Source organism: Cylas formicarius, unplaced genomic scaffold, assembly GCF_029955315.1.
Source record: "Cylas formicarius isolate icCylForm1 unplaced genomic scaffold, icCylForm1.1 PGA_scaffold_4__25_contigs__length_36172078, whole genome shotgun sequence".
In the NCBI taxonomy this organism is placed as follows: Eukaryota; Metazoa; Arthropoda; class Insecta; order Coleoptera; family Brentidae; genus Cylas; species Cylas formicarius.
Window position 1 is genome coordinate 21,166,618 of NW_026844334.1, and position 22,115 is coordinate 21,188,732.

At 32.1% G+C, this 22,115-nt stretch overlaps 1 protein-coding gene across 1 annotated transcript in view; it reads left to right on the forward strand.

The window, feature by feature from the left end:
* Positions 1 to 22,115, forward strand: part of LOC132700989 (homeotic protein ultrabithorax-like) — a 278,304-nt gene that overhangs the window by 187,533 nt on the left and 68,656 nt on the right. Inside the window, exons 2-3 of the mRNA XM_060668595.1 lie at positions 14,994 to 15,190; positions 15,496 to 15,667. Of these exons, the coding sequence (XP_060524578.1) occupies positions 14,994 to 15,190; positions 15,496 to 15,594 (296 nt within the window). The 3' untranslated portion in view covers positions 15,595 to 15,667. The remainder of the gene's footprint in view (positions 1 to 14,993; positions 15,191 to 15,495; positions 15,668 to 22,115) is intronic.

Below are 22,115 nucleotides of genomic sequence, written 5' to 3' on the forward strand. Positions count from 1 at the left end.
CACGTGCGGTAAAATTTTTAAGTCACTCGTTTATTAAGCACTCGCTCCGCTCGTGTCAAATAAACTCGTGAGTCAAATGCCATTTACCGCACTCGTTGCATAATATACTATTGTCTGTTATTTAAATCCCACTGAAAAATTTGTCTCCGATATAACTAAATCTATAAGGTATAATGGAAATAAAAAAATATTATTTACGAAATTGCTTCATTTAGGAAAAGAGGCATACAACCAAATATATAGATTAAGCGTTATTTAAGGATCACATACATATTTCATTTAATCTTACTTTGTGATATGCGCAGGATATTGGAACTGTCATACATAATTTCAACGAATCAACATTTACAATTCTGGGGCAATCAGTGTTTAAAACGTTGCGCAGGATAGTTTCTTTAATATCTCCTTTAACATAATTAATATTCACTCGTTCATCAACAACATTCTTCTGTAGTATATGCTGGAATTTTTGTTGTTCACTTTTTGCATCACTATGTCGTAGATGATGATGATGTTTCTCCAAATATCGTATTTGTTTTCTGTAACACTGTTCCAAATCGTTAAAATGTTTAGAGTGTTTGAAAAGATAATGTTTCAATTCGTTAGCATGCACTATTGTTAATTCTTTGACGATAAACTCTGGGATATTATAACCTTGCAAATCTACACAACGCAACTTCATCCTAACTCTATCTGAATTCAATTAGAACTGCAGTAAATAATTATTCTAGATTCATATATTATCTATAAAACACATATTGTTTATCTATCCAACTGTTGTGAGCATTGCTGAAACCTAACCACTTAACGTAAAATTTATTTCCTTTTTTTCTCAAGTCTTTTTCAACTAAATATACCCCAGGATGTTTTAGTTTCTGCATTTCTAATTCATACAAACCACCTGAAATATCTTCGCCTTTGTCATCATGTAGAAAACATGTTGTTGGATTTGTAAGCTTGGCTTTCTTGATAGTAAAAATTTCATTCTACTAGTTTGGAGTAGATACCTATATCAAAAATACCTTACTTTGCTTACTTCGGTGGCGAAAGAAACCGCCCGCCAGTGGTTTTTGCAAAAATTAGTGTTGCTGCCTAAATAAATAAGTGTATTTTATTAATCGGAATGACTTTAATTTTTTGAGAAAATATTATATTAATTAATTCAAATGCTTTACTAGTGTGGCATACATGAACGAACACCGCTAATGCGAGTGTTTTATTTCGTATTTTTGTACATGTGAAAATGACCTGATGTAGTCTGCCCCCAAATTTTCTTAACTACATTTGGTAACACTTTGTATGGGTAGCTCATTCGTTTTCTCACGAGTAAAGATCTGCTTGGATTTTTGGTACTAATTTTGCTCCATTCCTATAACGATGGAGTAATGGATATTGGAACAACATAATCACAAACTGACCCGAGATGCGGCAGTAATTAAGTATCTTGGACCGTAGTCGTCTGGTGTAGTAGTTTATAGTATATTGATGAATAACTAAATAAATGACTGAAAAGGCAGTTCTGCCTATATTGGGTGAGCCTGGCATGACTGGGGCAGTCGAATGGCCATGCTATGAAGCCTTCACTCTTGGATAACATCAAAAATAGGCTCCCAGCCTCAGTCACATGCCGCTACAAAACGAACGCTGATAGAACTCGTGACATATCATAGGAATTGTAGTACATAGAACACGAAGGATGCGTTTGGAAGGGGAGAAAGAATACTTAGAGCCCAAGGAACGTAACCAACTTGCCACGAAAGACCTACCTATAGTCGTTGTTTAAGATTACAGGGCACTGGGTCGGAAGGTCTCAAAGAAGCGTCTTGGCTATCAAGGAAGGGAACGCACGGCATTTAGTATACGATAGGCGCGTAATGGGTAACCATTCCCATTCGCTTTAATTTGATAGACGCGATTTTAAGATTGGTCAAAAATTTAATAGTAAAAACAATCGCTATGCCTAGAAAGAGTCCTAAGAAGTCACGAAAACATCGAATGAATAAGACTGCTTGCCCGGTCTAACAAGTTTTAACAAGATTTGAAAAAAACGCAATGATGATTTGGTTCAACACAAAATAGCACGAGTATCTTACCATCTCGAGAGGCAATTTTATTATGGTTCTACTTTGAACATGGCGGTTATACTACTGTTACTACTACTGTTACTATTTTTCATCAGAAAACGGAAGGAACTTTACCATTTGAAGGTAAATGCTCTTTCCAATAGTAGGAGAATATAATGTTTTCCTAGAAATGGACAAATTTATGTTCCTTGAAACAGAATGATCTACACCACCACACTACTGATCCTTCGGTTTATACTTACCACTATCTTTATTATTATCTAATGTTATATGGTTTTGAGATCTATATACAGCCACGGGTTTGCAACCAGGTTTGAAGTATTATATCTGGTACCATATCTAACAATTAACATGCCTTTAACAAGTATCTCATGGAAAAATGTTAATCTTTGATTCTAAATAATTTTAAAATAAATATTCATTTGTTATTATCTATATAACTGAATAATTGGCATCCAGAATATCTGATTGTTGAGGTACAATATATTTTTGTGTTAATTTATGTGGAAAAACAAAAACTGAATGTTGCGAACGATACAACAACCGAAATTTTTAATTGGACGTTGCGGCATACTTTCAGATTGGGTATAACTGTACATTTTAATGAGGAAACATGTACCCCGCGGGCTAATGTTTTCTAGATATCGATAATATATGAACAACACGAAAAACCAATTTGGGCAAGAATTTAAATGTAGAGTACGGATTTACAATAATCAACGGCGTCACATTTCAATTGCAACTTTGTTTCTACATTTGCAGACGTTTTAACGACGTTTATTTTAAAGTGTTTTTCTATTTTAGGTAAAGGGTGTTCACTTGTTGGTTATTCCGTTTATTATAACATTTATTACAGTCATGTTTCACAACTGTTTTGTATATATTTTATTTCTTACCTCAAATAAATCTTTAAAAAGCCGTTTTTAAATGCAAAACCCGTAACTTTCTAAAAATAATCATTACCACGACAATCCCACAAATTGAAGAGAAGTGGACGCCCTGTACATTCGCATTTGGATCGCAACATTTAGCTGGCAATAAGTTTTGCCCCGCGCGACAGGATTGCTCATGCAAATAATTCCGTAAATGATCATAATTTTACCCCTCATTGTATCTGCGCCACAGGCAATCGGAAGTTAAATTAGCTTCAGTTCGTGAGTAGGTTGTTAAATATTATATCAAGTGTTAATAACATTTCCTTTCTAACCATAAACATCTTAGTGGAAGCGTTTCCATTAGCATTTAGGTTCGAAAGATCATAAATATTTATGCATTTTATTCTTGCTTATGTATGTTCACCGCTAAAGTTAGCTGGATTGAGGAATTGTTTATGCGCACCAAAAGATACTCAATAATTGTTCTTAAAAAATCATAACGGCGGATTCTATAGCAATTACAAAATGGATTTTCAAATTGATCCTATTGCTCTCAGCAACAATTTATTGCAGATAAGAACTAAATCTCAAATCCAAATAAAAAACATTGGGCAAGAAAGTGATCCCTTTTCTATAGGCTGGATTTAAGATTAAGACCACACATTCATGAAAGTAACAATTTGAAATATACGGGATACTTAACACACTCTCAAAGATTAGGATGCAATATTTTAGTATTTTCCAAAATAAATTAAAATACAAACCACACATTTTAATTACATCTATCTGCTTTATTTATACTTTCTATAACAAAAAAATAAGCATTACCCGAAAAGTGTTATTAAAAATTAAGCAACCAATTTGTTTACTATTTATTCGTTTTTTTTTATTTACGAGATACGACTTTACTTTAAAAAAAAAAACGTCAAAAATTAACATCAAATATCATATCAAATTTTAGCGATTTAGTCATTTTTACCTAAAACAAAAAAAAATGATCAGATGTTATTTTTATACCAACCAGTGGCCTCTTATTTGTATTCAAAAGTAACCAGTTAAATTTCCTGAGTGATGTCCCTGTAAAAATTAAATCAAAAAACATGTTTTATTTTAAAAACTAATGATTCTAAAATGGTCTAACAAAAAATCTAGAGTAATCTGGCCGATAAACCGTATAAGAATTATGGTGAACATACAGTATGAAGAAATTTCAGAGGAATTTGAAAAACTTATAAGTATAAAAGGAATTTTGATTTTCGGGACCTTAAAGATTTCGTGCTCATTTTTAATTGTATTCAAAAAGCTTTTGTTAGATGAAAACTACTTTATTAAAATCATCACTTTTTGCTTAGGAAAATTAAAACACTTCTACTCAACTCCCTTGTTCTTTCTTTCTTTGTTCAGTCATGGAAATATGGTTACTGTATTCAATCTGTTGATAATCGTGCAACACAGCTTGTGCAAACCTCTTGTTTAAAGACCATCGACGAAGGCGCAAAAAAATATAACCAAATAGTTGATTCGGTTTGGCTGTTGATGATGATGTAGATTAAGGAGTTGCATCTAGAATATTAGACTCAGGTTTAAAATTACACCATTTCATCGTAAAACTCTTTCTGAGCGTGGCTTTGCGTTGCTAAGTTTTGCGATGGACTACCGGCAAATATAAAATATTCCAAAATAAGCATAATTGATTGTTAATCCTGCTTACTTTTCTTGCTTTCTTGATTTTACTTCTTAATTTGGAATATTGCTTTTTTCATTCATCTTTGGTAGCATGCAACGGTTGAGTATTATCAGGAAGATACTTTAGAAAGCCTTACCTCCGCCCTTTTCTGAATTGTATGCCAATATAATGAAATTATTTTATATTTGCGGTGATTTTTTTGACATAATTAATAATAATAATACCTAAATACCTGTTCACCCGTTATTGAAGACAATCAATTTAGCCCATCCTGTGCTCTATTTTTATTCTCAGAATGCGTTCGTCTTAGTTAAGGGGTGCATGTGTAGGATGTGCGGCACGAATCGAAATCCACATCTTCGATTTATTATCAGATCAATCGCGTGACGTATTTATATCTCGGTCGATAATTGCGTGTGCGCCGACATCGGCGAATTGATTGAGATATTTCTGGATGGGGGCTACTTGGAAGGTAAAACCGCGGGGTTTATATGTAGTCCGACTACATATTTAGTAGGTAGCATGAGTTAGAGTACTAAAAATCAATGAAGAAACTAGATTGCTACGTCATCACACGCAGAGATGTTAATGGCAACGTCGACGTAGTAAATGGAGTTTGCTGATCTCAGAAAATTATTAGGTGTAATCTGCGTTACGGTGTTTTCACCTAATCACTTAATAAATGTGTAGCGCGTTCTATCAGGTACACTTAACGTTATCATTTTTTAACAAATAATAAGTAATTCGGCAAAGGAATAAAAATAACTTTATTCAAACCTCGCGAGGTCATTCCGTGTCTGCTTCTACGTGTCTCCGACCAATGAATCACCTTTAAAAATCAAATTAAATCAATCGGGATACACCCTCTGGCTCGTGTTACCAGGAAATATTACTGGAGCTAATAGAATCGAATCAGATCGCCACGTTTCGGTCGGGATAATCGGAGAATAATTTTATTTACTGCCGTCCACTTCGCAAACTTGGTTTGTCCGGTGAAGATTTACTAGTTCGGCAGTAACTGGGCAGCAGTGCGACGGCGTGATGTAAACAGAGTTGGGCATTGGATCCGACATAAGTTACTGTATGTCGTATTGGGAGTTGTGTAGATGGTGTCAATAATGCCGGATAAATTACTGACTGGGGTTGCGTAGGGGCAGGCGCAAATGGTCGTATAACAAACTTTTTGGTGCATTATATCATTTTATTGTCGACTGAAAATAACACGCTTCAAGAAATAAAACTATTTCTAACTAAAAACTAACCAACCTAACCATAATGAGATTCTAGCCAGCGGCGGATTTAGGGTTCTTGCCGCCCTTGGCCCTATCTGCTATGCCGCCCTTTTTAATAGACGAAATTCTATGGATTCTTTATCATTATTTAGGTATAATTGTTAAACAATACAAATAAATATTATTAAATAAGTGTTAACAAAATAAATAATAATCATTTTTCAACTATAATGTATTGATTAATTGATAAATATCTTATTTCTGGCTTTTGTCCGTTCAAAAACGTGAACTATGTCGTCGCAATCAGTTTATTAAACTAGTTTTGCTTTAAAAATCAAACTGAGGTGACTTTTGCTTGATGAAAATCCTTTTAACAAATAAATGAGAACTAAAAGTTCAGATTTTCACGATATTATATATTTTCACATGACAATTGTGTCGACAACACCGTGTCTTTATCAAATCAAAACATTTGATAAAGACAGTGTTGTCGAAATAATTGTCATGTGAAAATATATAATTTCGTGAAATTCTGAACTTTTAGTTCTTATTTATTTACTTTTGCTTTAATCAACAGTAGGGCTAAAGCATTAAGTCTGTGGTGGAACATACGTGCACGTAAATACGTTTTCCAAGGTGGAAAAAGAAAAAGATCTTTCTCCTGGACAGTTTGTAGCGGAAACACTAAAAAAAATACGTAGTGCAATGTCCACATTCGTATAAACATCTCTGGAATCTTTAAGCTGAATGTGTAAATGAATACATTCATTCCCTAAAGTTTCTTCCACATCATCATGATACTTAGTAATTAATTCATCTGCACCAATTTTCAATTCATTAGTCCAAACAAATTTTCAAAAAAGTTAAAATTTTCGTAAAACTTATAAGAAGCACTTCCACCTCCTACCAATTGCATACTTAAAATATATAAAATGCGATAATAATAATAATAATATTCGGAGAATTGTTTATCCCTCATGTCTTGTAAAAATAATGCCATTTATCTCACAGATGACAAATGACAAATCCGCTTGAGAATCATAAAGCATTAAAACGATCCAAAATGGCATTCCAAAGAATGACTAGAATTTCCATTTCTAGATGTCGTAATTTTTGCTCCAGCCCCGTAGCTTCAGACGGTGTAGTGAGTTTTTCATCCATATTTTGAGCAACAAATTCCAGCGCGACAATTATTCTAGGTCACTCTTTTTGCAATGCGTGGAAAGGCTTTTAAATCTTAAAATTGTATGATGTAATAAGACCTCTCAGTGATGTGTTAGAACAATTATAAAATTCTAACACATTAATGCAGCATTATTACATCAATCGCTCTAATACATGTCTTCATAAATATGTACTTAAATTTGATCGAATTTTGATTGAATAGTTTTAAAAATCTGTAAAAATTTGTACATATATTTCAACATTATTGCGGGTATAAAAAACATCGATTTTTTTTTCGTTCTGGACAATAATTAAATTTTTTATTTTTTACGACTTTTTATTTTTCGATAAATTCGATATAAAATAAACATAGGTATTTATTTATATAATCCAGTGAAATTCATTTAAAAAAAAATGTTTTTATATATAAAAACAAAAATTTTCATTTTAAATGAATACTAAAACTAATTTTATATGTTAATTTTCCGTGATTTTATATATTATCAAAAACAAAATAAAAAGTCATTGAGCATTATTAGAAGCTTTTTACATGTACAATTATGAGTTTGATTATTTCTTTTTTCAAGCATTCGTTAATAAAAATATCAATATTGAACTCACGAATAAAAAAGTTAATTAAAAAATGTAATATATTCTATTTTCATAGATATAATCGAAACAAATTCTTTTGATAGATTGTCTTTACATTTTACCAAGTTTAAAATTTTGATATTCTGAAAAATTTTCGGCTCCTCAAATTATGCCGCCCTAGGCGCGGGCTTCACGGGCCTAGGCGTAAATCCATCGCCGATTGTAGCTTTACGACAATGATGATTTAATTTATTTGTTACATAGTCAGAACATATATCTACTAGACATATTGAGGTCCTGCATATGCTGATAATACAGGAACCTATAAAGCAATTATGAAAAGAAATTTGACATGATCTATTCAACATAGGCATGCTCGAGATTTTACGCCTCGTTTAAATGGCGGTATTCAAGATCCAACATGGGCGCTCACAGATCGTCAGAAAGTTTTGATGTAGCATTTCTACTGCAGTATTTTCTCAGAATATGTCCAGATCTCATTAAATCTTCAAACAAAAAGAGTTAAGGGTATGGATAGCGCTGTTTAGAAAGGAAGTGCAGTTTAGTAGGTGCAATTTAGACGCATGCCCTGGGCATCACTCTCATCTCCGAAAATATCATATCATAAAATGCGTATTTACTGTTTCCTATATTATTAATTCTTTAACCGAAAACAAATCTTTAATAAGAGATTTACAGACCTTCTTTACTGACAAGTTACTTTCGTCAGTTCTGAGAAGTCGCATCCATTTTACACAAATCAATATCTATTTGAGCCAGTGATACACTTTTGACATTTATACTATACTTTTTTCCGTATGTCTTATTCACAGTGTATCCTATTAAATAAACAGTTATGAATAGTTGCAAGCAGTACCTAAATAATTTTTGCAATATATAAATGGAACTTCCAAAGGACGTTTGGAGCAATACGAGGGCTGTCTTTTATATTTCGAGATTTTCTTGAACTAGTCCTGCCCTCTAGCGACTAACGTTTTTATAGGGAAGTTTGACATTTTGAGGTTTGGTTTACTCAATTAGGTTTTGGCGAAAGAGAAAGAAAGAAGTTGGAACTTAATCGGGAGCATTTTAGTGCAATAAGTTTGTACAACCTTAGACGTGAACTAACTCAACAACAATGAACGGATGAACTTAATTCGACTTGTGGAGTTCAAGCACTATCTAGGACTACTGTTTATCGCTGGTTTTCGGACTTCAATCGTGGTCGTAGTTTTCTTAAGGATGAATTTCGTGAAGATCATCTAAAATCGGTGGTTGTCAGCATGCATACAATTTTGTATGAACATTTGGCGGCTAAAAAAAATTGTTCGCGTTGGATTCCACACAATTTGACATCAACTCAAAAATAGACTCGTGTTGATTGGTCGAGGAAAATGCTAAAAAAATGCTATCGCAGTGCTTCCAAATACGTCTATGATATCGTGACGGGTGATGAATCATGGATCTATGCATATGAACCTGAAAATAAGCAGCAGTCGACTGTGTGGGTCTTTCAGAATGAGACAAAGCCCACAAAAGTTGTTCCTGCGCGAAGCTCCTCGAAACAAATGGTAGCATGTTTTTTCAAAAAAACTGGCCATGTTGCAACTGTTCCATTGGTGAAAGGTAAAACAGTCAATTCTGAATGGTACACAACCATTTGTTTCACGAAAGTCTTCGATCAATCGGATGCAAAAATGTATTGATCATCGAAGTGAACATTTTGAGAAACAAAGTCATATTTGCTATAAGCTACTAATTATAGTTTTTTATTACAAATCCCGAAATATAAAACGTAGTTCTCGTACTACATGTTACGATTAGTTACAATATGTTGAATATTTATTGATATACCTACACTTCGACCTCACTAAATTTGAAAATTGAATAGAAAATCTAATAATGGCCATGTTCATTACATATGTTTGTTGCATTTTATTTCATGACTTTGACTTAACTTTTTGCCTCTTTACTTCTGTTTGTTTTTTAAAGCAAAAAATGGGGAAATAATATTTCGTTAACCAGCATGCTGTTTAATGGATGGTAGAAGGAAGTTCATTCGTCGGGCAAGCCACCACTTTGGAATCGCGATAGTTTGTAAAGGCACAGGTGCTACAACCTCCTAATGTCCGCAGAGGCATTAAAATCACATTAAGTTTTTACTTATCTGCTTGGGGAATAAATATGCTATTTTAATATCCGTTTGTGGCAGCAGACTTGATGTTTCTTTTTTTATCTGTCTTCCTTCGTCGTATAACTGTGATGAGATATTTGTAATGGGTGTTTTTTTCGATGTATAGAACTTTAAGTTGGCATTACTGTTCAAGATGGCGACCGATTTAATAGCTGTCAAGTGATTTACTCTCAGTTTGGTTTGGCAATTCATCATGAATAGACTCACGCCTGAACAACACTTGCAAATAGTTCAATTTTATTTCTAAAATAATGGTTCTGTGCGGAATACGTATCGCGCACTACGGCCATTTTATCGTCGACAAAATCGTCCATCAGAGCAGTTAATTCGATTAACCATGGAACGTTTTCGCACCACGTTTACTCTTATTGATAACTCGCCATACGGTGCGTACAAAAGAAGCTATTGCTGCTGTAGAGCTTGGCATTGAGGAAGACCCGAATGAGTCCATCCGCCATCGAGCACAGGAATTGGATCTGTGTCCATCCACTTTATGGAAGATTTTGCGGAAGGATCTTGGTTTACGTGCTTACAAAATCCAACTCGTGCAAGAATTGAAGCCAAGCGATCATCAAGTAAGGCGTAGATTCGTTGAATGGGCCCAAAACGAGATTGCCGTTGTTACGGATTTTCATAAGCGAATTTTGTTTAGCGATGAAGCGCACTTCTGGTTGAATGGCTACGTCAACAAACAAAACTGGCGCATTTGGAGCGAAGCTAATCCTCAAGTGTATGTCGAAACACCGTTACATCCAGAAAAACTGACTGTTTAGTGCGCTTTATGGGCTGGTGGAATCATTGGTCCGTACTTCTTCAAAAACGATGTTGGCCAGAACGTTACAGTCAATGGTGATCGGTATGGAGCTATAATTACTAACTCTTTCATTCCTGGATTGAATAACCATGATGCCCAGGAGATGTGGTTTCAACAAGACGGCGCAACATGTCACACAGCTCGTGCCACAATCGATTTATTGAAAGACACGTTTGGTGACCGCCTAATTTCACGTTTTGGACCTGTGAATTGGCCTCGAAGATCTTGGGATTTAACACCGCTAGACTACTTTCTGTGGGGGTATGTAAAGTGATTGGTCTATGCGGATAAGCCACAAACGCTTGACCATTTGGAAGACAACATTCGCCGTATTATTGGCGATATACGGCCACAAATGTTGGAAAAAGTCATCGAAAATGGACGTCCAGATTGGACTACATCCGCGCCAGCCGTGGCGGTCATATGTCAGAAATCATATTTAAAATGTAATGCCATAAGATTATCTTTCGGATAAATAAAATTCATGTCAATCGAATAATCCATCGTTGTTTTATTGCAACTTAAAGTTCTATACATCGAAAAAAAAACACCCCTTACAATAAAAATACCAGGGGTGTGCAATAATTTTGCTTGTTATTTTTGGTTAGTAATACAATTATTTTTTGGAAATCAGTTTCTTCCTCTTTTACGTGTTACCTAGTCCGTGTCTGTAAACCCGGTTTTCTACCTGACCTTCTCGGCATATAAAGACCTTTATCTCTGTCAAGTCGGGTTAGAAATTCCATCCGAGTATATCAGCGGGAAGCCCGACTCAAACACCAATCATGGCTTGATTCCGAAATAAAAAGGTTGTCCGACGGCCATATCTAGGATTTTGTCGGCCAGTTGTGGTTTGGTTGCAGTTGGATATGTCAGATTTTAAGCGTTACCCGAAAATTTTGAATCCAGTAGTTTTTGTGGCTTTTTATGATATAGGGTAAGCATAATTTTTATATTGAGCGAAAAATTACGTCTAGGTGAATAACTGGTGTTCCATGAACACTTTATTCCGAAAGTGTAAACTTAATTCATTAAAAGTGATTTTTAACTATGTTACGCTGTGTTGTATACAAACCTTTATTTTAATAACAAAAATATGTATATGTATATAAATATATGATGCTTATTGCCACTTTTTTTTCAATATCTGGTCTTATTGAGTTTATTCCGAATAATACAAAGTGCAGACTTACATTCTTTGAAAACTGTTAAACTATGTTGTATTTAAACATTTATTTTAACAAAATATTCTATTTTTGCTTAAGTTGGAATCATTTCTTTTTATGTATTAAAGTTATTGTTATACCTGCTCCTAGTTTGATTTTTTTCCAAAGAATTTATGATTAAAAATAAAAAACTATGATATCAAATTTCTTTCGTAGTATTAGTAAGTAAGAGTGAGATTTAAATGCTTGTAAGAACTTTGAGACGTACAAAAGAAAAAAAAATGATATAGGGTTATTTGATTTTAGCTTTTACTGCACCATGCAGAACTTTTCATATGTAATAAATTTTTCTTAAAAAGGTGAATAAAGATATATATATATATATATATATATATATATATATATATATATATATATATATATATATATATATATATATATATATATATATATATATATATATATATATATATATATATATATATATATATATATATATATATAGTGTAATAACACAACACGCAATTGTCATATTGTAAAATTTATACTTTTGATTTCTTTGTAATAATTTAGTTAATCGCCAAAGATTATTTTCATTACAAACGTGTTTTATTTTACCGACTATTGTCAGCGGAAATTAAGCGTATTCACTAAAATCTACAATGCAATGTTGAAAAATTACTGCAATTAATTATAATATTTGTATATATTTTTTCCCTTCAAATTTAAACACATATTTAATAATTAGAGAAAAACAATTTTATCTCAAATTATATTTTATTTGAGTTCAGAACCTTGGAAAACAAAATTCCTATTAATTTATCATGATAATGGTTATTTTCAAAATGGACGTTCGGAATAATCGCGTAAAAAAAAATCGGTATCCACTTTATGACATCAATAAACAACGAATTTTAATATTAGACTCCTTTTACCGATAACGCGGGACGATATCAGATAAAACTCTCCCGCGAACTGTGCGCGAGATAAATTACGACAGGAAAAGGTACCATAAACTATATCTTTTGTTTTTTCTTCTTCTTCTTGCGGTTTATAATCGAAGAGCCGGCAATCGCGCCAAGCGAGAGACCACACAATAAGATAACAATTAACAAGAATCCCCGATATCGATTTGTTAACGAAAACAAACGAAAACGAAAACCGTTTAAAAAACGATTCGATCGGCTTAATTATTATTTTCATACGCACCAAGGAACACCCACTTAATCTTTGACACGTATATGGTTAAGGGGGTATAATTTAGAAGCTCAAGTACAATGCGAAAAAACCAATGAGATAAAACTGAGGCGCGACGAAATACGAGCAATGGACTGGACCAAACGTATAATTATATTACTGCTCGGAGAAAACCGTTCTCAATTCGGCAAGAGTTTGGTAGCCTGATGGCGATCCGTCCTTTGAGTCTTTCGTCCCGTGCTGACCAACATTTCTTAATATAACGGGCCATCATAATGTAAATGATATATAGGGTGTTTCATAACTTACTATAGTTAGTTAGCTGTTAAAAGGATACCGAGCTTTGAAAGTGCAAAATGACTTTCAAAAATGTCATATTGATTCCAGATTTAAGGTAACGCCGAAATCGTATTTCTTTCACTTTCCAAAATGAATTTAACCGATATTAGCGATTTCAACTTTATTATGTTATCTTAATTGTAAAGTTTCATTTGCCATTTTATTTATTGAAGAAAATAAAATGTGGGTTTTTCTATGGGCGTGAGCAATGTTCAATAGGTGGTTTTTCAAGTCATTTCAAAAAAAATGTTTTGCTTTGAAACTTGTTTCGCTGGTTCTTTAGTTCTCTCATAAAAAATATCTTAATCTCCACAGAGATTTTCATAAACTTGTTCAATGATATTCTGATAACACGCAAAAAGCATTTTGTTTCTTGGTCTTATCTAATGGTAATGTTTAAATATGGTTGCTATTTTTTATTTAGAAAATAGAAGCGCGATACTAAAAAAAGATGTTTTTTTTCCAATTTGATCTGGTTTTCAGGACATGTAGATACAAATAAAAATATAACCTTTCTGGTTCAAAATCAATCAAAAGATCATATAATAAAGTTTGGCCACATCCACCCTGTACTTTTAACTGTCCCTTCTTCTAACTAACAAAAGGGAACTAACTAACTTTAATTTAATTTAATTTTGTCTTAATTAATCGTGCTAATTCAATAATTAATGTGTATTTAACCATCTGTATCTACATGTTTCTCAATTCCAAAGAATTTTAGAAATATCAAAATAAAAATACCTTTGCACTTCAAAGACAGGCTTATTAATTACAATTAAATTAAAAATATATATTGCATTTTAGCAAACTTGTGTTCCAGACTTTTTGTCGGCTTTTTGTATGTTGCTGATTTTAAAATTAAATTCTGTTTGTAACTTTTTTAATTACAAGATAAATGTGAATCCCGGCGCATTCGCCAAAAAGTTAAGAAAATACATTAACCCTCAAGTTAATGCAATAAAACTGCCAGAAATAGCAATGGCATTTAATAGTGCCGAAAGTATAGTAACGGATTATATTTGTAACATATTTTTAAATGAAAAACATATTTTCCTGTGCAATTTTCATTCAAATCGGAAATGTGTTGCAAGACTTTTATTTATTTTCTTAATGACTTTATAAAAAAAATCTTTATATAATCTATAATAATGGCCATGTGGATTTTTTTTATTAAAGCATTCTTTATTCTTTTTTAAATAGTAATTTAATTTGTTTAATAATTACCTAATGAAAATTGGCAATATTTTAAATCTGCAACACATCGAAATAATAGATTAATAATAGTGTAGAATTATATTTAAGTTGATAATAATAATAGGATAATAATAAAAATAGCAGTAATAATAAAACATCAAAAAATGAAAAAAATGAAATTTTAAACAAAAAATAAAATAATACAACAGATAAAATATATAATGTAAACAATAAAAAAAATCTTTAATAAAAAATTGAAAATATGTTCATTTGAATTATCTGTACCAAATGTATAAAAAAAATGTTCGTTTATAATAGATATTATAAGATAATAGGCTCTAAATATGAATGACATCCGCTGGTTATATTAGCATTACAAAAATTAATGCCATTTCTTCCGGCGTTTGGTGGCACGTTTTTCAATGGCATTGAATCATTAACCTTCTCTTATTTCAGGTGCCAATGGCCTCAGGAGGCGGGGCCGTCAAACGTATACCCGGTACCAAACTTTGGAATTAGAAAAGGAGTTCCACACGAACCATTACCTGACGAGGCGGCGAAGAATCGAAATGGCGCATGCGCTCTGCCTCACGGAACGACAGATTAAAATATGGTTTCAAAATAGGCGGATGAAACTTAAAAAGGAAATACAGGTTAGTTATTTTACATTATTCCCTTTTTTTTAAATAGTCGAATATTTGGAAGATGTTGAATTGTTCATATGATCTGTCATTTTGAAATCAAATATCTGATTTATTGAAAATTCGTTCAGTTCGAAAATATTTCGTAATTTTTTGGAAATTCAAAAGAGCTCTTACGGTTCTAAAAAGTTGAAAAAAAAGGCTTTATGCGATAACATGATTTTCATAAATATTGTATATGTTATTTACATTACGTTATTCATTCACATATTTTTGCAATCAAAATTATCTTTAGCAAAAAAATATATTGCTTGCAGGCCATAAAAGAATTAAATGAACAGGAAAAGCAGGCGCAAGCGCAAAAGGCGGCAGCAGCCGCCGCTGCGGCGGCAGCGGGGCAGGTGGATCAAAATTAGTGGAGGGACCCCCGCGGGGGTGGGACGGAGGGTGATAATGGAAGGGGGCGGCCCGAGACGTTAATTTATTAAGGTGAGTTTTCCTCTCACTTTGATAAGATCGTTGTCATTTTTTCAGTAATTTAATACTGAACACCCAGAAAAATAATTTTTATTTAGTTTATTACATTATTTTTGTTACACACCAGAAAATTCCGTATAAATAAAAAGGTATAAGAAATAGAAGAAAAGAATATAAATAAATAAAATTAAGAAATTAAAAACATATGGTTTAGAGTTTTTGAAAGCAAATTTATGAATTGTTGCCGTGTAAGTAAATTAAATCAATTTTTTTAAAAACTTACTACGATTTTCACTGATCCTTTTAACCTATTCCTTCGTAAATAAAATACACCATTATTTTCAATGTACAGTGTGAGATGTTTGAATTTTAAACGATCCATAAGAAATGCCAGTTTCTGAAGCTCTATATTGGGACTAACTTTTCTTTTTTGGTTGTCAAAAATGGCGTTTACAATCACTACACTTGCATATAAAATAATGTAATATATTAATATTAAAAAAAACAAAGAAATTAGTGTTTAATTATTAGCAGCGAGTAATTTACTTTTTTTTGCCGAGATTGGAAATAAATTATTTAACCTGATATTACCAACTCGAAATAAATAATATCATGCCGCAGTTCCCTAATTAAAATATAGTGATGGTACTAATTGTTATATAGGTATAGCTTGCACTTAGATTTTTTATGTTTCATTACCAAAACCCCAAAGTTTATAAATCTAAATTTTTGCCTTTAAATTATCATTAAAAAAGTTGTTAATGATTAATTTTTGAAATATGAATTCTTTGCTGCAGTTTTGCAAAATTTTAGATAGAAATTTTTGGAAAATTGTGTCTGTTGTGGAACTTACCGCAAAACGATTGATAACAAAATTGACGGAAATTAAATGGCCTATAAGTATATTCGGACCTCCCGGCGCATTCACCAGTAGTTTAAATTAGCTGTTAGCATAACCCCGTTCCGCTGAATTTAACTGAAGATAAAAGTTTTTATTAAGTTTCTTCTATTTTTTAAATTTTCTAGAAGCACGTTCACATTAAGTAACGAATCTTTGTCAAGTAGATGGGGATCATTTAAAACACCATCTCATTTTCGGAACTTACAAAACACCAAGCAATAATATTTATTGCTGGGTTTATCAAAATTATTTGTTTTTGTTCTGTTAATTAGGTTCCATGCGATTGAGAATCTAACACGCAACAGACTTTAAAAATCAATAACCTTTTTTTAGTAAATTCTAAATCTATAGAAATTAATCGAAATCCATGCGCATCGAAAATTTTGTTTTCAAATAATAATTACCTATTAGAACGAACTAAGTTCTTCGAATCCAGAAATAAGTTTTTACCTATGCTTATTTGTGAACATAAATAATTTGCAAACCCGGATTGGTCATTTTGAGATCATATACTAAACGTAACACCCTCTTTAAGGTTGACTAGACCATAATCCTAACGAGATTGGAGCTCGTAAACCAAATCGTAAAAGTTAACTTAAGTTTTATGACTCCTGAATAACACGCTCGCCTTTGGATGTTATCGTTTTGCTCTTTATTCTGTTGCCGGTGGGGAAATTGTAATCGGTTTAAATTTTTGATATAATTTTTAAGTTGTTTTTAGACGAATTGATAAAATTTAGATTGAATTACAAACATGATAGTTAAGTAACTGGTAGATATAAAAACGAGAGGAGCAGAGACAAAAATGAATAAAAGTATCGGATACAGGGTACAGGTTAAACTCTCATACAACAATTATTAACCTAGGTATTTCTCTATAGAGTGAACTTGTTTTTCTCTGGTCAAAATAAGTTCTTATTAACTAAAAAAATCGTGGATATTAGGTAAAAAATAAATTAAAATCACGATAGTTAAGTATAGAGGCAATAAAACGTAAACATATTATGATATGTATGTTATATATACATACTCTCCGCATATAGAAACCAGTAAAATCTTTTGGCTAATAATTTAAATGTCCTTCGTGATTATGGGTAATAATTTTCAAACCCTTCCTTGGCATTTGTTTTCTAATGTCGCGTGAAACACTAAGTTAAAGTGCGCAGTAGGATTTTCTATATGGTTTGCAATACAAATGTGTTTAATTGGCATATATAATAATAATAAATATTATTCGTGACATGGGCGATATACAAGTTTCTCTATATTAGCATTTTTTCTCTATAGGGGTAAGTTCGGCAATTTTAAATACCATCAAATTAAAGAATAGAGAGACAAATGAACACAAAACATTTAGTTAGCATTAGAACACTAGCTTTAGGCAATAAATAGTATTTCGGCAAAAAAGCAAACGATCTGTTTAAAAAATATTTTTCAAAAAAATGAACACCAACTATTCCATACTATGGGTAAGTTGCAACATCATGTACTATTTTATCTAAACCATTTTTGACAACTAACCAAAACTATTTTCATTTTCATGTAGTATTTGATAAAATAAGGTTATATTTTTCGCCTTACCCAATAAGCCTCTAATCTAAAGGGTTTAACTGGAAGGACATCTTCTGGCTTTCTCTTTAATCAATTTCTCAATATTTTTCTCTTGCTTTTTCTCTTTAGTCTGGATTATATGGGCCACTTAATATTGCAAAAGTTTACAGAAATGATAAAACATTTGTTACACTCTATCCAAAGGACCATAAATAAAGAATAGGACCAAAAATTTCAAGTGTGAATCGAAAAAGACATTTTATTAAAAGCTCTACATATTTTTCATGCCCGTTATAGTTACAACTGTGATAAATGTACTTTGGTCACGACTTTGGATTGGCGGAACGAGTATTTAATAAACGAGTGGCTAAAGAAGTTTTGCGTACTATCCTTTTTATACGACCATTGGTTGACCATTGAAACGAAATATTTAAATTTTTATTGTGTTAAAAACGCTCGTGATTTTAAAAATGTGTTAGCGGAATCAAATTTATCAATATTAATATAAGGGAAATTAATATCAACGAATTTTACTTTTTTTTAAGTACCGGCAAAATGAGCGACACGACACTGCAATTTATCGAAGCAAGTGTCGCTGATTTGTTGTTAAAAACATTTCAAAGCAACAACTAACTATATAAAAGGGAAATTCCGTGCAATTCCTGAATAAATCACGATTTAATTAATTGAATCAAAATCTGCCACTGGATATTAAATCATTTTGCGGTTTAATTTACGATCTTCAATTGTTTCTGTTTCGTTTTTATTTATGCGGGTAAAACTAATTGGGTTTTATCTGTGTAATTTACTTATTAGCGCAATAGGATAATTATAGACCGCGGCCATAACGTAATGCATAATGAGTACGTATACTGCCGGTTTTTGTATTTATTTATCATGGCAAGAAATGCGAATTATACGATTTATGGGACAGTTGATAGACGCGCCGGAATAACTCGCGACTTGTTAACGCTAGGTAAACGGTTGGTAATTTTTTTTTAATGAGGCGTCGCAACTAGGAAACATGCGAGAAAATTATCGTTACGTATAGTTTTTCTATAAAACGGCTTGGGAAATTTTCTTTGTGCAGACTACGTTACCTACTGCTATACGACTTAAAATATATGAAGTGAGTGGCTTCTGTTTTTCAGTATAAATACCGTTCGAGTCGAGAAATTCCACTCAATGGACGCAAGAGATACAAAACTATTACTTCATTATTAATACAATTGTATTTCATATCTAGAGTAATTTCTAGTTGAAATAAATATTTAAGCGTTTGATTTTTACAAGAAACTATATGAAATCTGGAAATTAAGAGACATTTTAAGATGGATTTTTTTCATTCATTTCTTAACATATTTGAGCACATTATTTTTTCAAAGAGATACAAGAGTGTCGTTTTTTAAAAAATTAATAAACAATGACCAAATATTCATTTTTAAAAGAAGCACGCCTAAAAATTGAATTCAGTTTAATATCCGAGTATTTTTAAATAACAAAAATGCGTATACCAAATTGTTACCAAATACCTACCTATTTCTACACAATTAAATGCAGAAAGTCAAAAGCAAAAAAGCCAACATTGAACCAGGGCCAAACAATTACCACCTTATAAATTAGCATTATACTTCGAAACCCATCCCATCACAGAACATAATTGAGAACTGAACTAAATATTTATGACTTTTGATGCCACTGTTCATATATTCCATCAGGTATATTATAAATTTTCCTTTTTCTGATAAGTATTGAAAAGATGTTTTCCCAATAGTGAAAAACTATATTTGTTCTCCTCTATAGACTCTGTAGAGAAGTTGATACGAATAAAACAAATTTTTAATTCCTGACGCTATTTTTCCGAATATTATTTTCATATACATTTATTTAAAGTTTTATTTACATTTCTGACATTAATTAACGCTCCTCCGGCATCAGAAATTCAACAGTTAATTTTATTTTATTATCTGCTCAAGTATACCATTTCCCTGAGCGATTATTTACTTAGCCAAAAGTATAATTCAATTCGACGACGATCGACAATCTGATAAGGTAATTCCGCTTACCTCAATTCGCGGCGAATAGAAGTTATTACTTTGAGTGCTTAATCGACAAAATTTATTCCTGGAGACGCTAATGATATTGCGAGCATTTCGCGAGTGCGCGAGAGAAACGCTAGGTGGCGATAAAGTATGGGTAACTCGCGGCGGGAATTTATCTGAAACGGATTTATTCTCCTTTCATTTCGAGAATAGAAACAATTTTCAATGGAATTGGAATGCGTGTCCGGTTTTCTATACAAAAATTGAATTGCACGTGAATAAATTTACAGAAAATTACGAAACGCATTTTCTAATCAATGTTGTATTCATGGAAAATTTTCTCTTCTGGCTTTTGAATTGTTTGAACCGTGAGAATGTTTTTTCTATATCCTGAGTTATAATTTGAAACATTTTGGCCTTATTATAGGACAAACCACCACATAAAACTCTTAAATGTGAATTTTTGAGACTCAGTTTTAAGAGGTTCAAAAAGGTTTCGTTTTTTATTTAAATAGGACATCACCCTTTTGAATCTAGTGGGGTATTTCCGTATGACTATCTGAATCCGTTTTCCTGTCATCATTTTCCTAATTCTCTAGTGAAACATTTAACTGCCAAGAAAAATCAAAACTTCGGTGTTATTTTTTAAATTTTAAAAAGGTAAGTTTCCAGAGGACTAAATTCGAGATGTTAAAAAAATAATAAGAGCCAAAATTGATAACGTTATAAATGTTCTAATAGTATATTATACAAGTTTAATATACGATACTTTAGTCACAAATTTGTTTAGGCACGCGTGTCTGAAAAAGTTAATCAACTGACAATGATCAAGATACCAGTGGCCTTTCAAATCTACCAACATCTCCTAAACTCATGACTAAAGTACTAGAAACTAAGTTAAAGTTCACAAAAATTTAGTTTTTCAGAAGAAATACTTGAAAACAGCTCGAACTTTAAATTTTGGTTAGTTGATAGTTAAAGTTATTGATTTTAAGATGGTGCCCAGGAACATCTAAACAACAACTAGTATCAAAAAGATAATAAAGAATCTCATACGTGGAAATAAATTAACTGCTCAAATTTAAATAAAATAATAATAAATAAATGCATGTTTTATGGAGTTTGCGACATGCATTTTTAGGCAATATTTAGATTGAGTTATTTTTACTTAGTTTTGATAAAAAATCAACATTGGCAAACAATGTGTATATAAACTGCTCAAATATAATTATAACAATACATACATAAATAGTAATATAAATAAATATATCTATATTTTCTAAAGTTAGTAACATACTTTTTTTGTCTCAAAAATGTTGGTTAAATTTGCCAAAGGGACATCACTAAAATTTAGTACGTAACATTACAATTTTTAAATCTAACAAACACAAGGAATGTCACGAGTTACTTAAAAACTTATTTATGTATTTATAGCAATTTTTTGTGATTTATTTAAAATGAAATATATTATGCATCTGTTAACTAAGAGTTCAAATTAGCGCCTACCAATATCTGGAAATATTTTTTTGAGAAAAAAATTATTGACTTATTTCGGTCCCCAAATACATTCATAACGTTGGTGCAGCGGCCGAGAATTTCAAAACAAGTTTTCAACGTGGCATGCAGTTTTCGACACCACAACGGTTGTGGGACGGGCTATAAACAGCGTCCTAACTGCCTATAAAATCTTTATGATCCTCCCATGGTACGGCTACAAACTACTAGATGGCCACCAGTTAGCTTTTAATGTGACTAATTCGAAGTTTATGGTTGAGGTGGCGCTAGTTGTGACGGGGTTTTCATGCAGGGTGTATACGCAATATTTTGTTTTGAAATCCGTTTTTTTGGCTATTATTTTGGATTTCGGGAGTTCTTTTATTGAACAGAAAGGATTTCTTTCCAATTGTTCAATTTTTTTGCAATTATTTAAATAACGATTTTATACTTTAATAATTTACATCGCCAC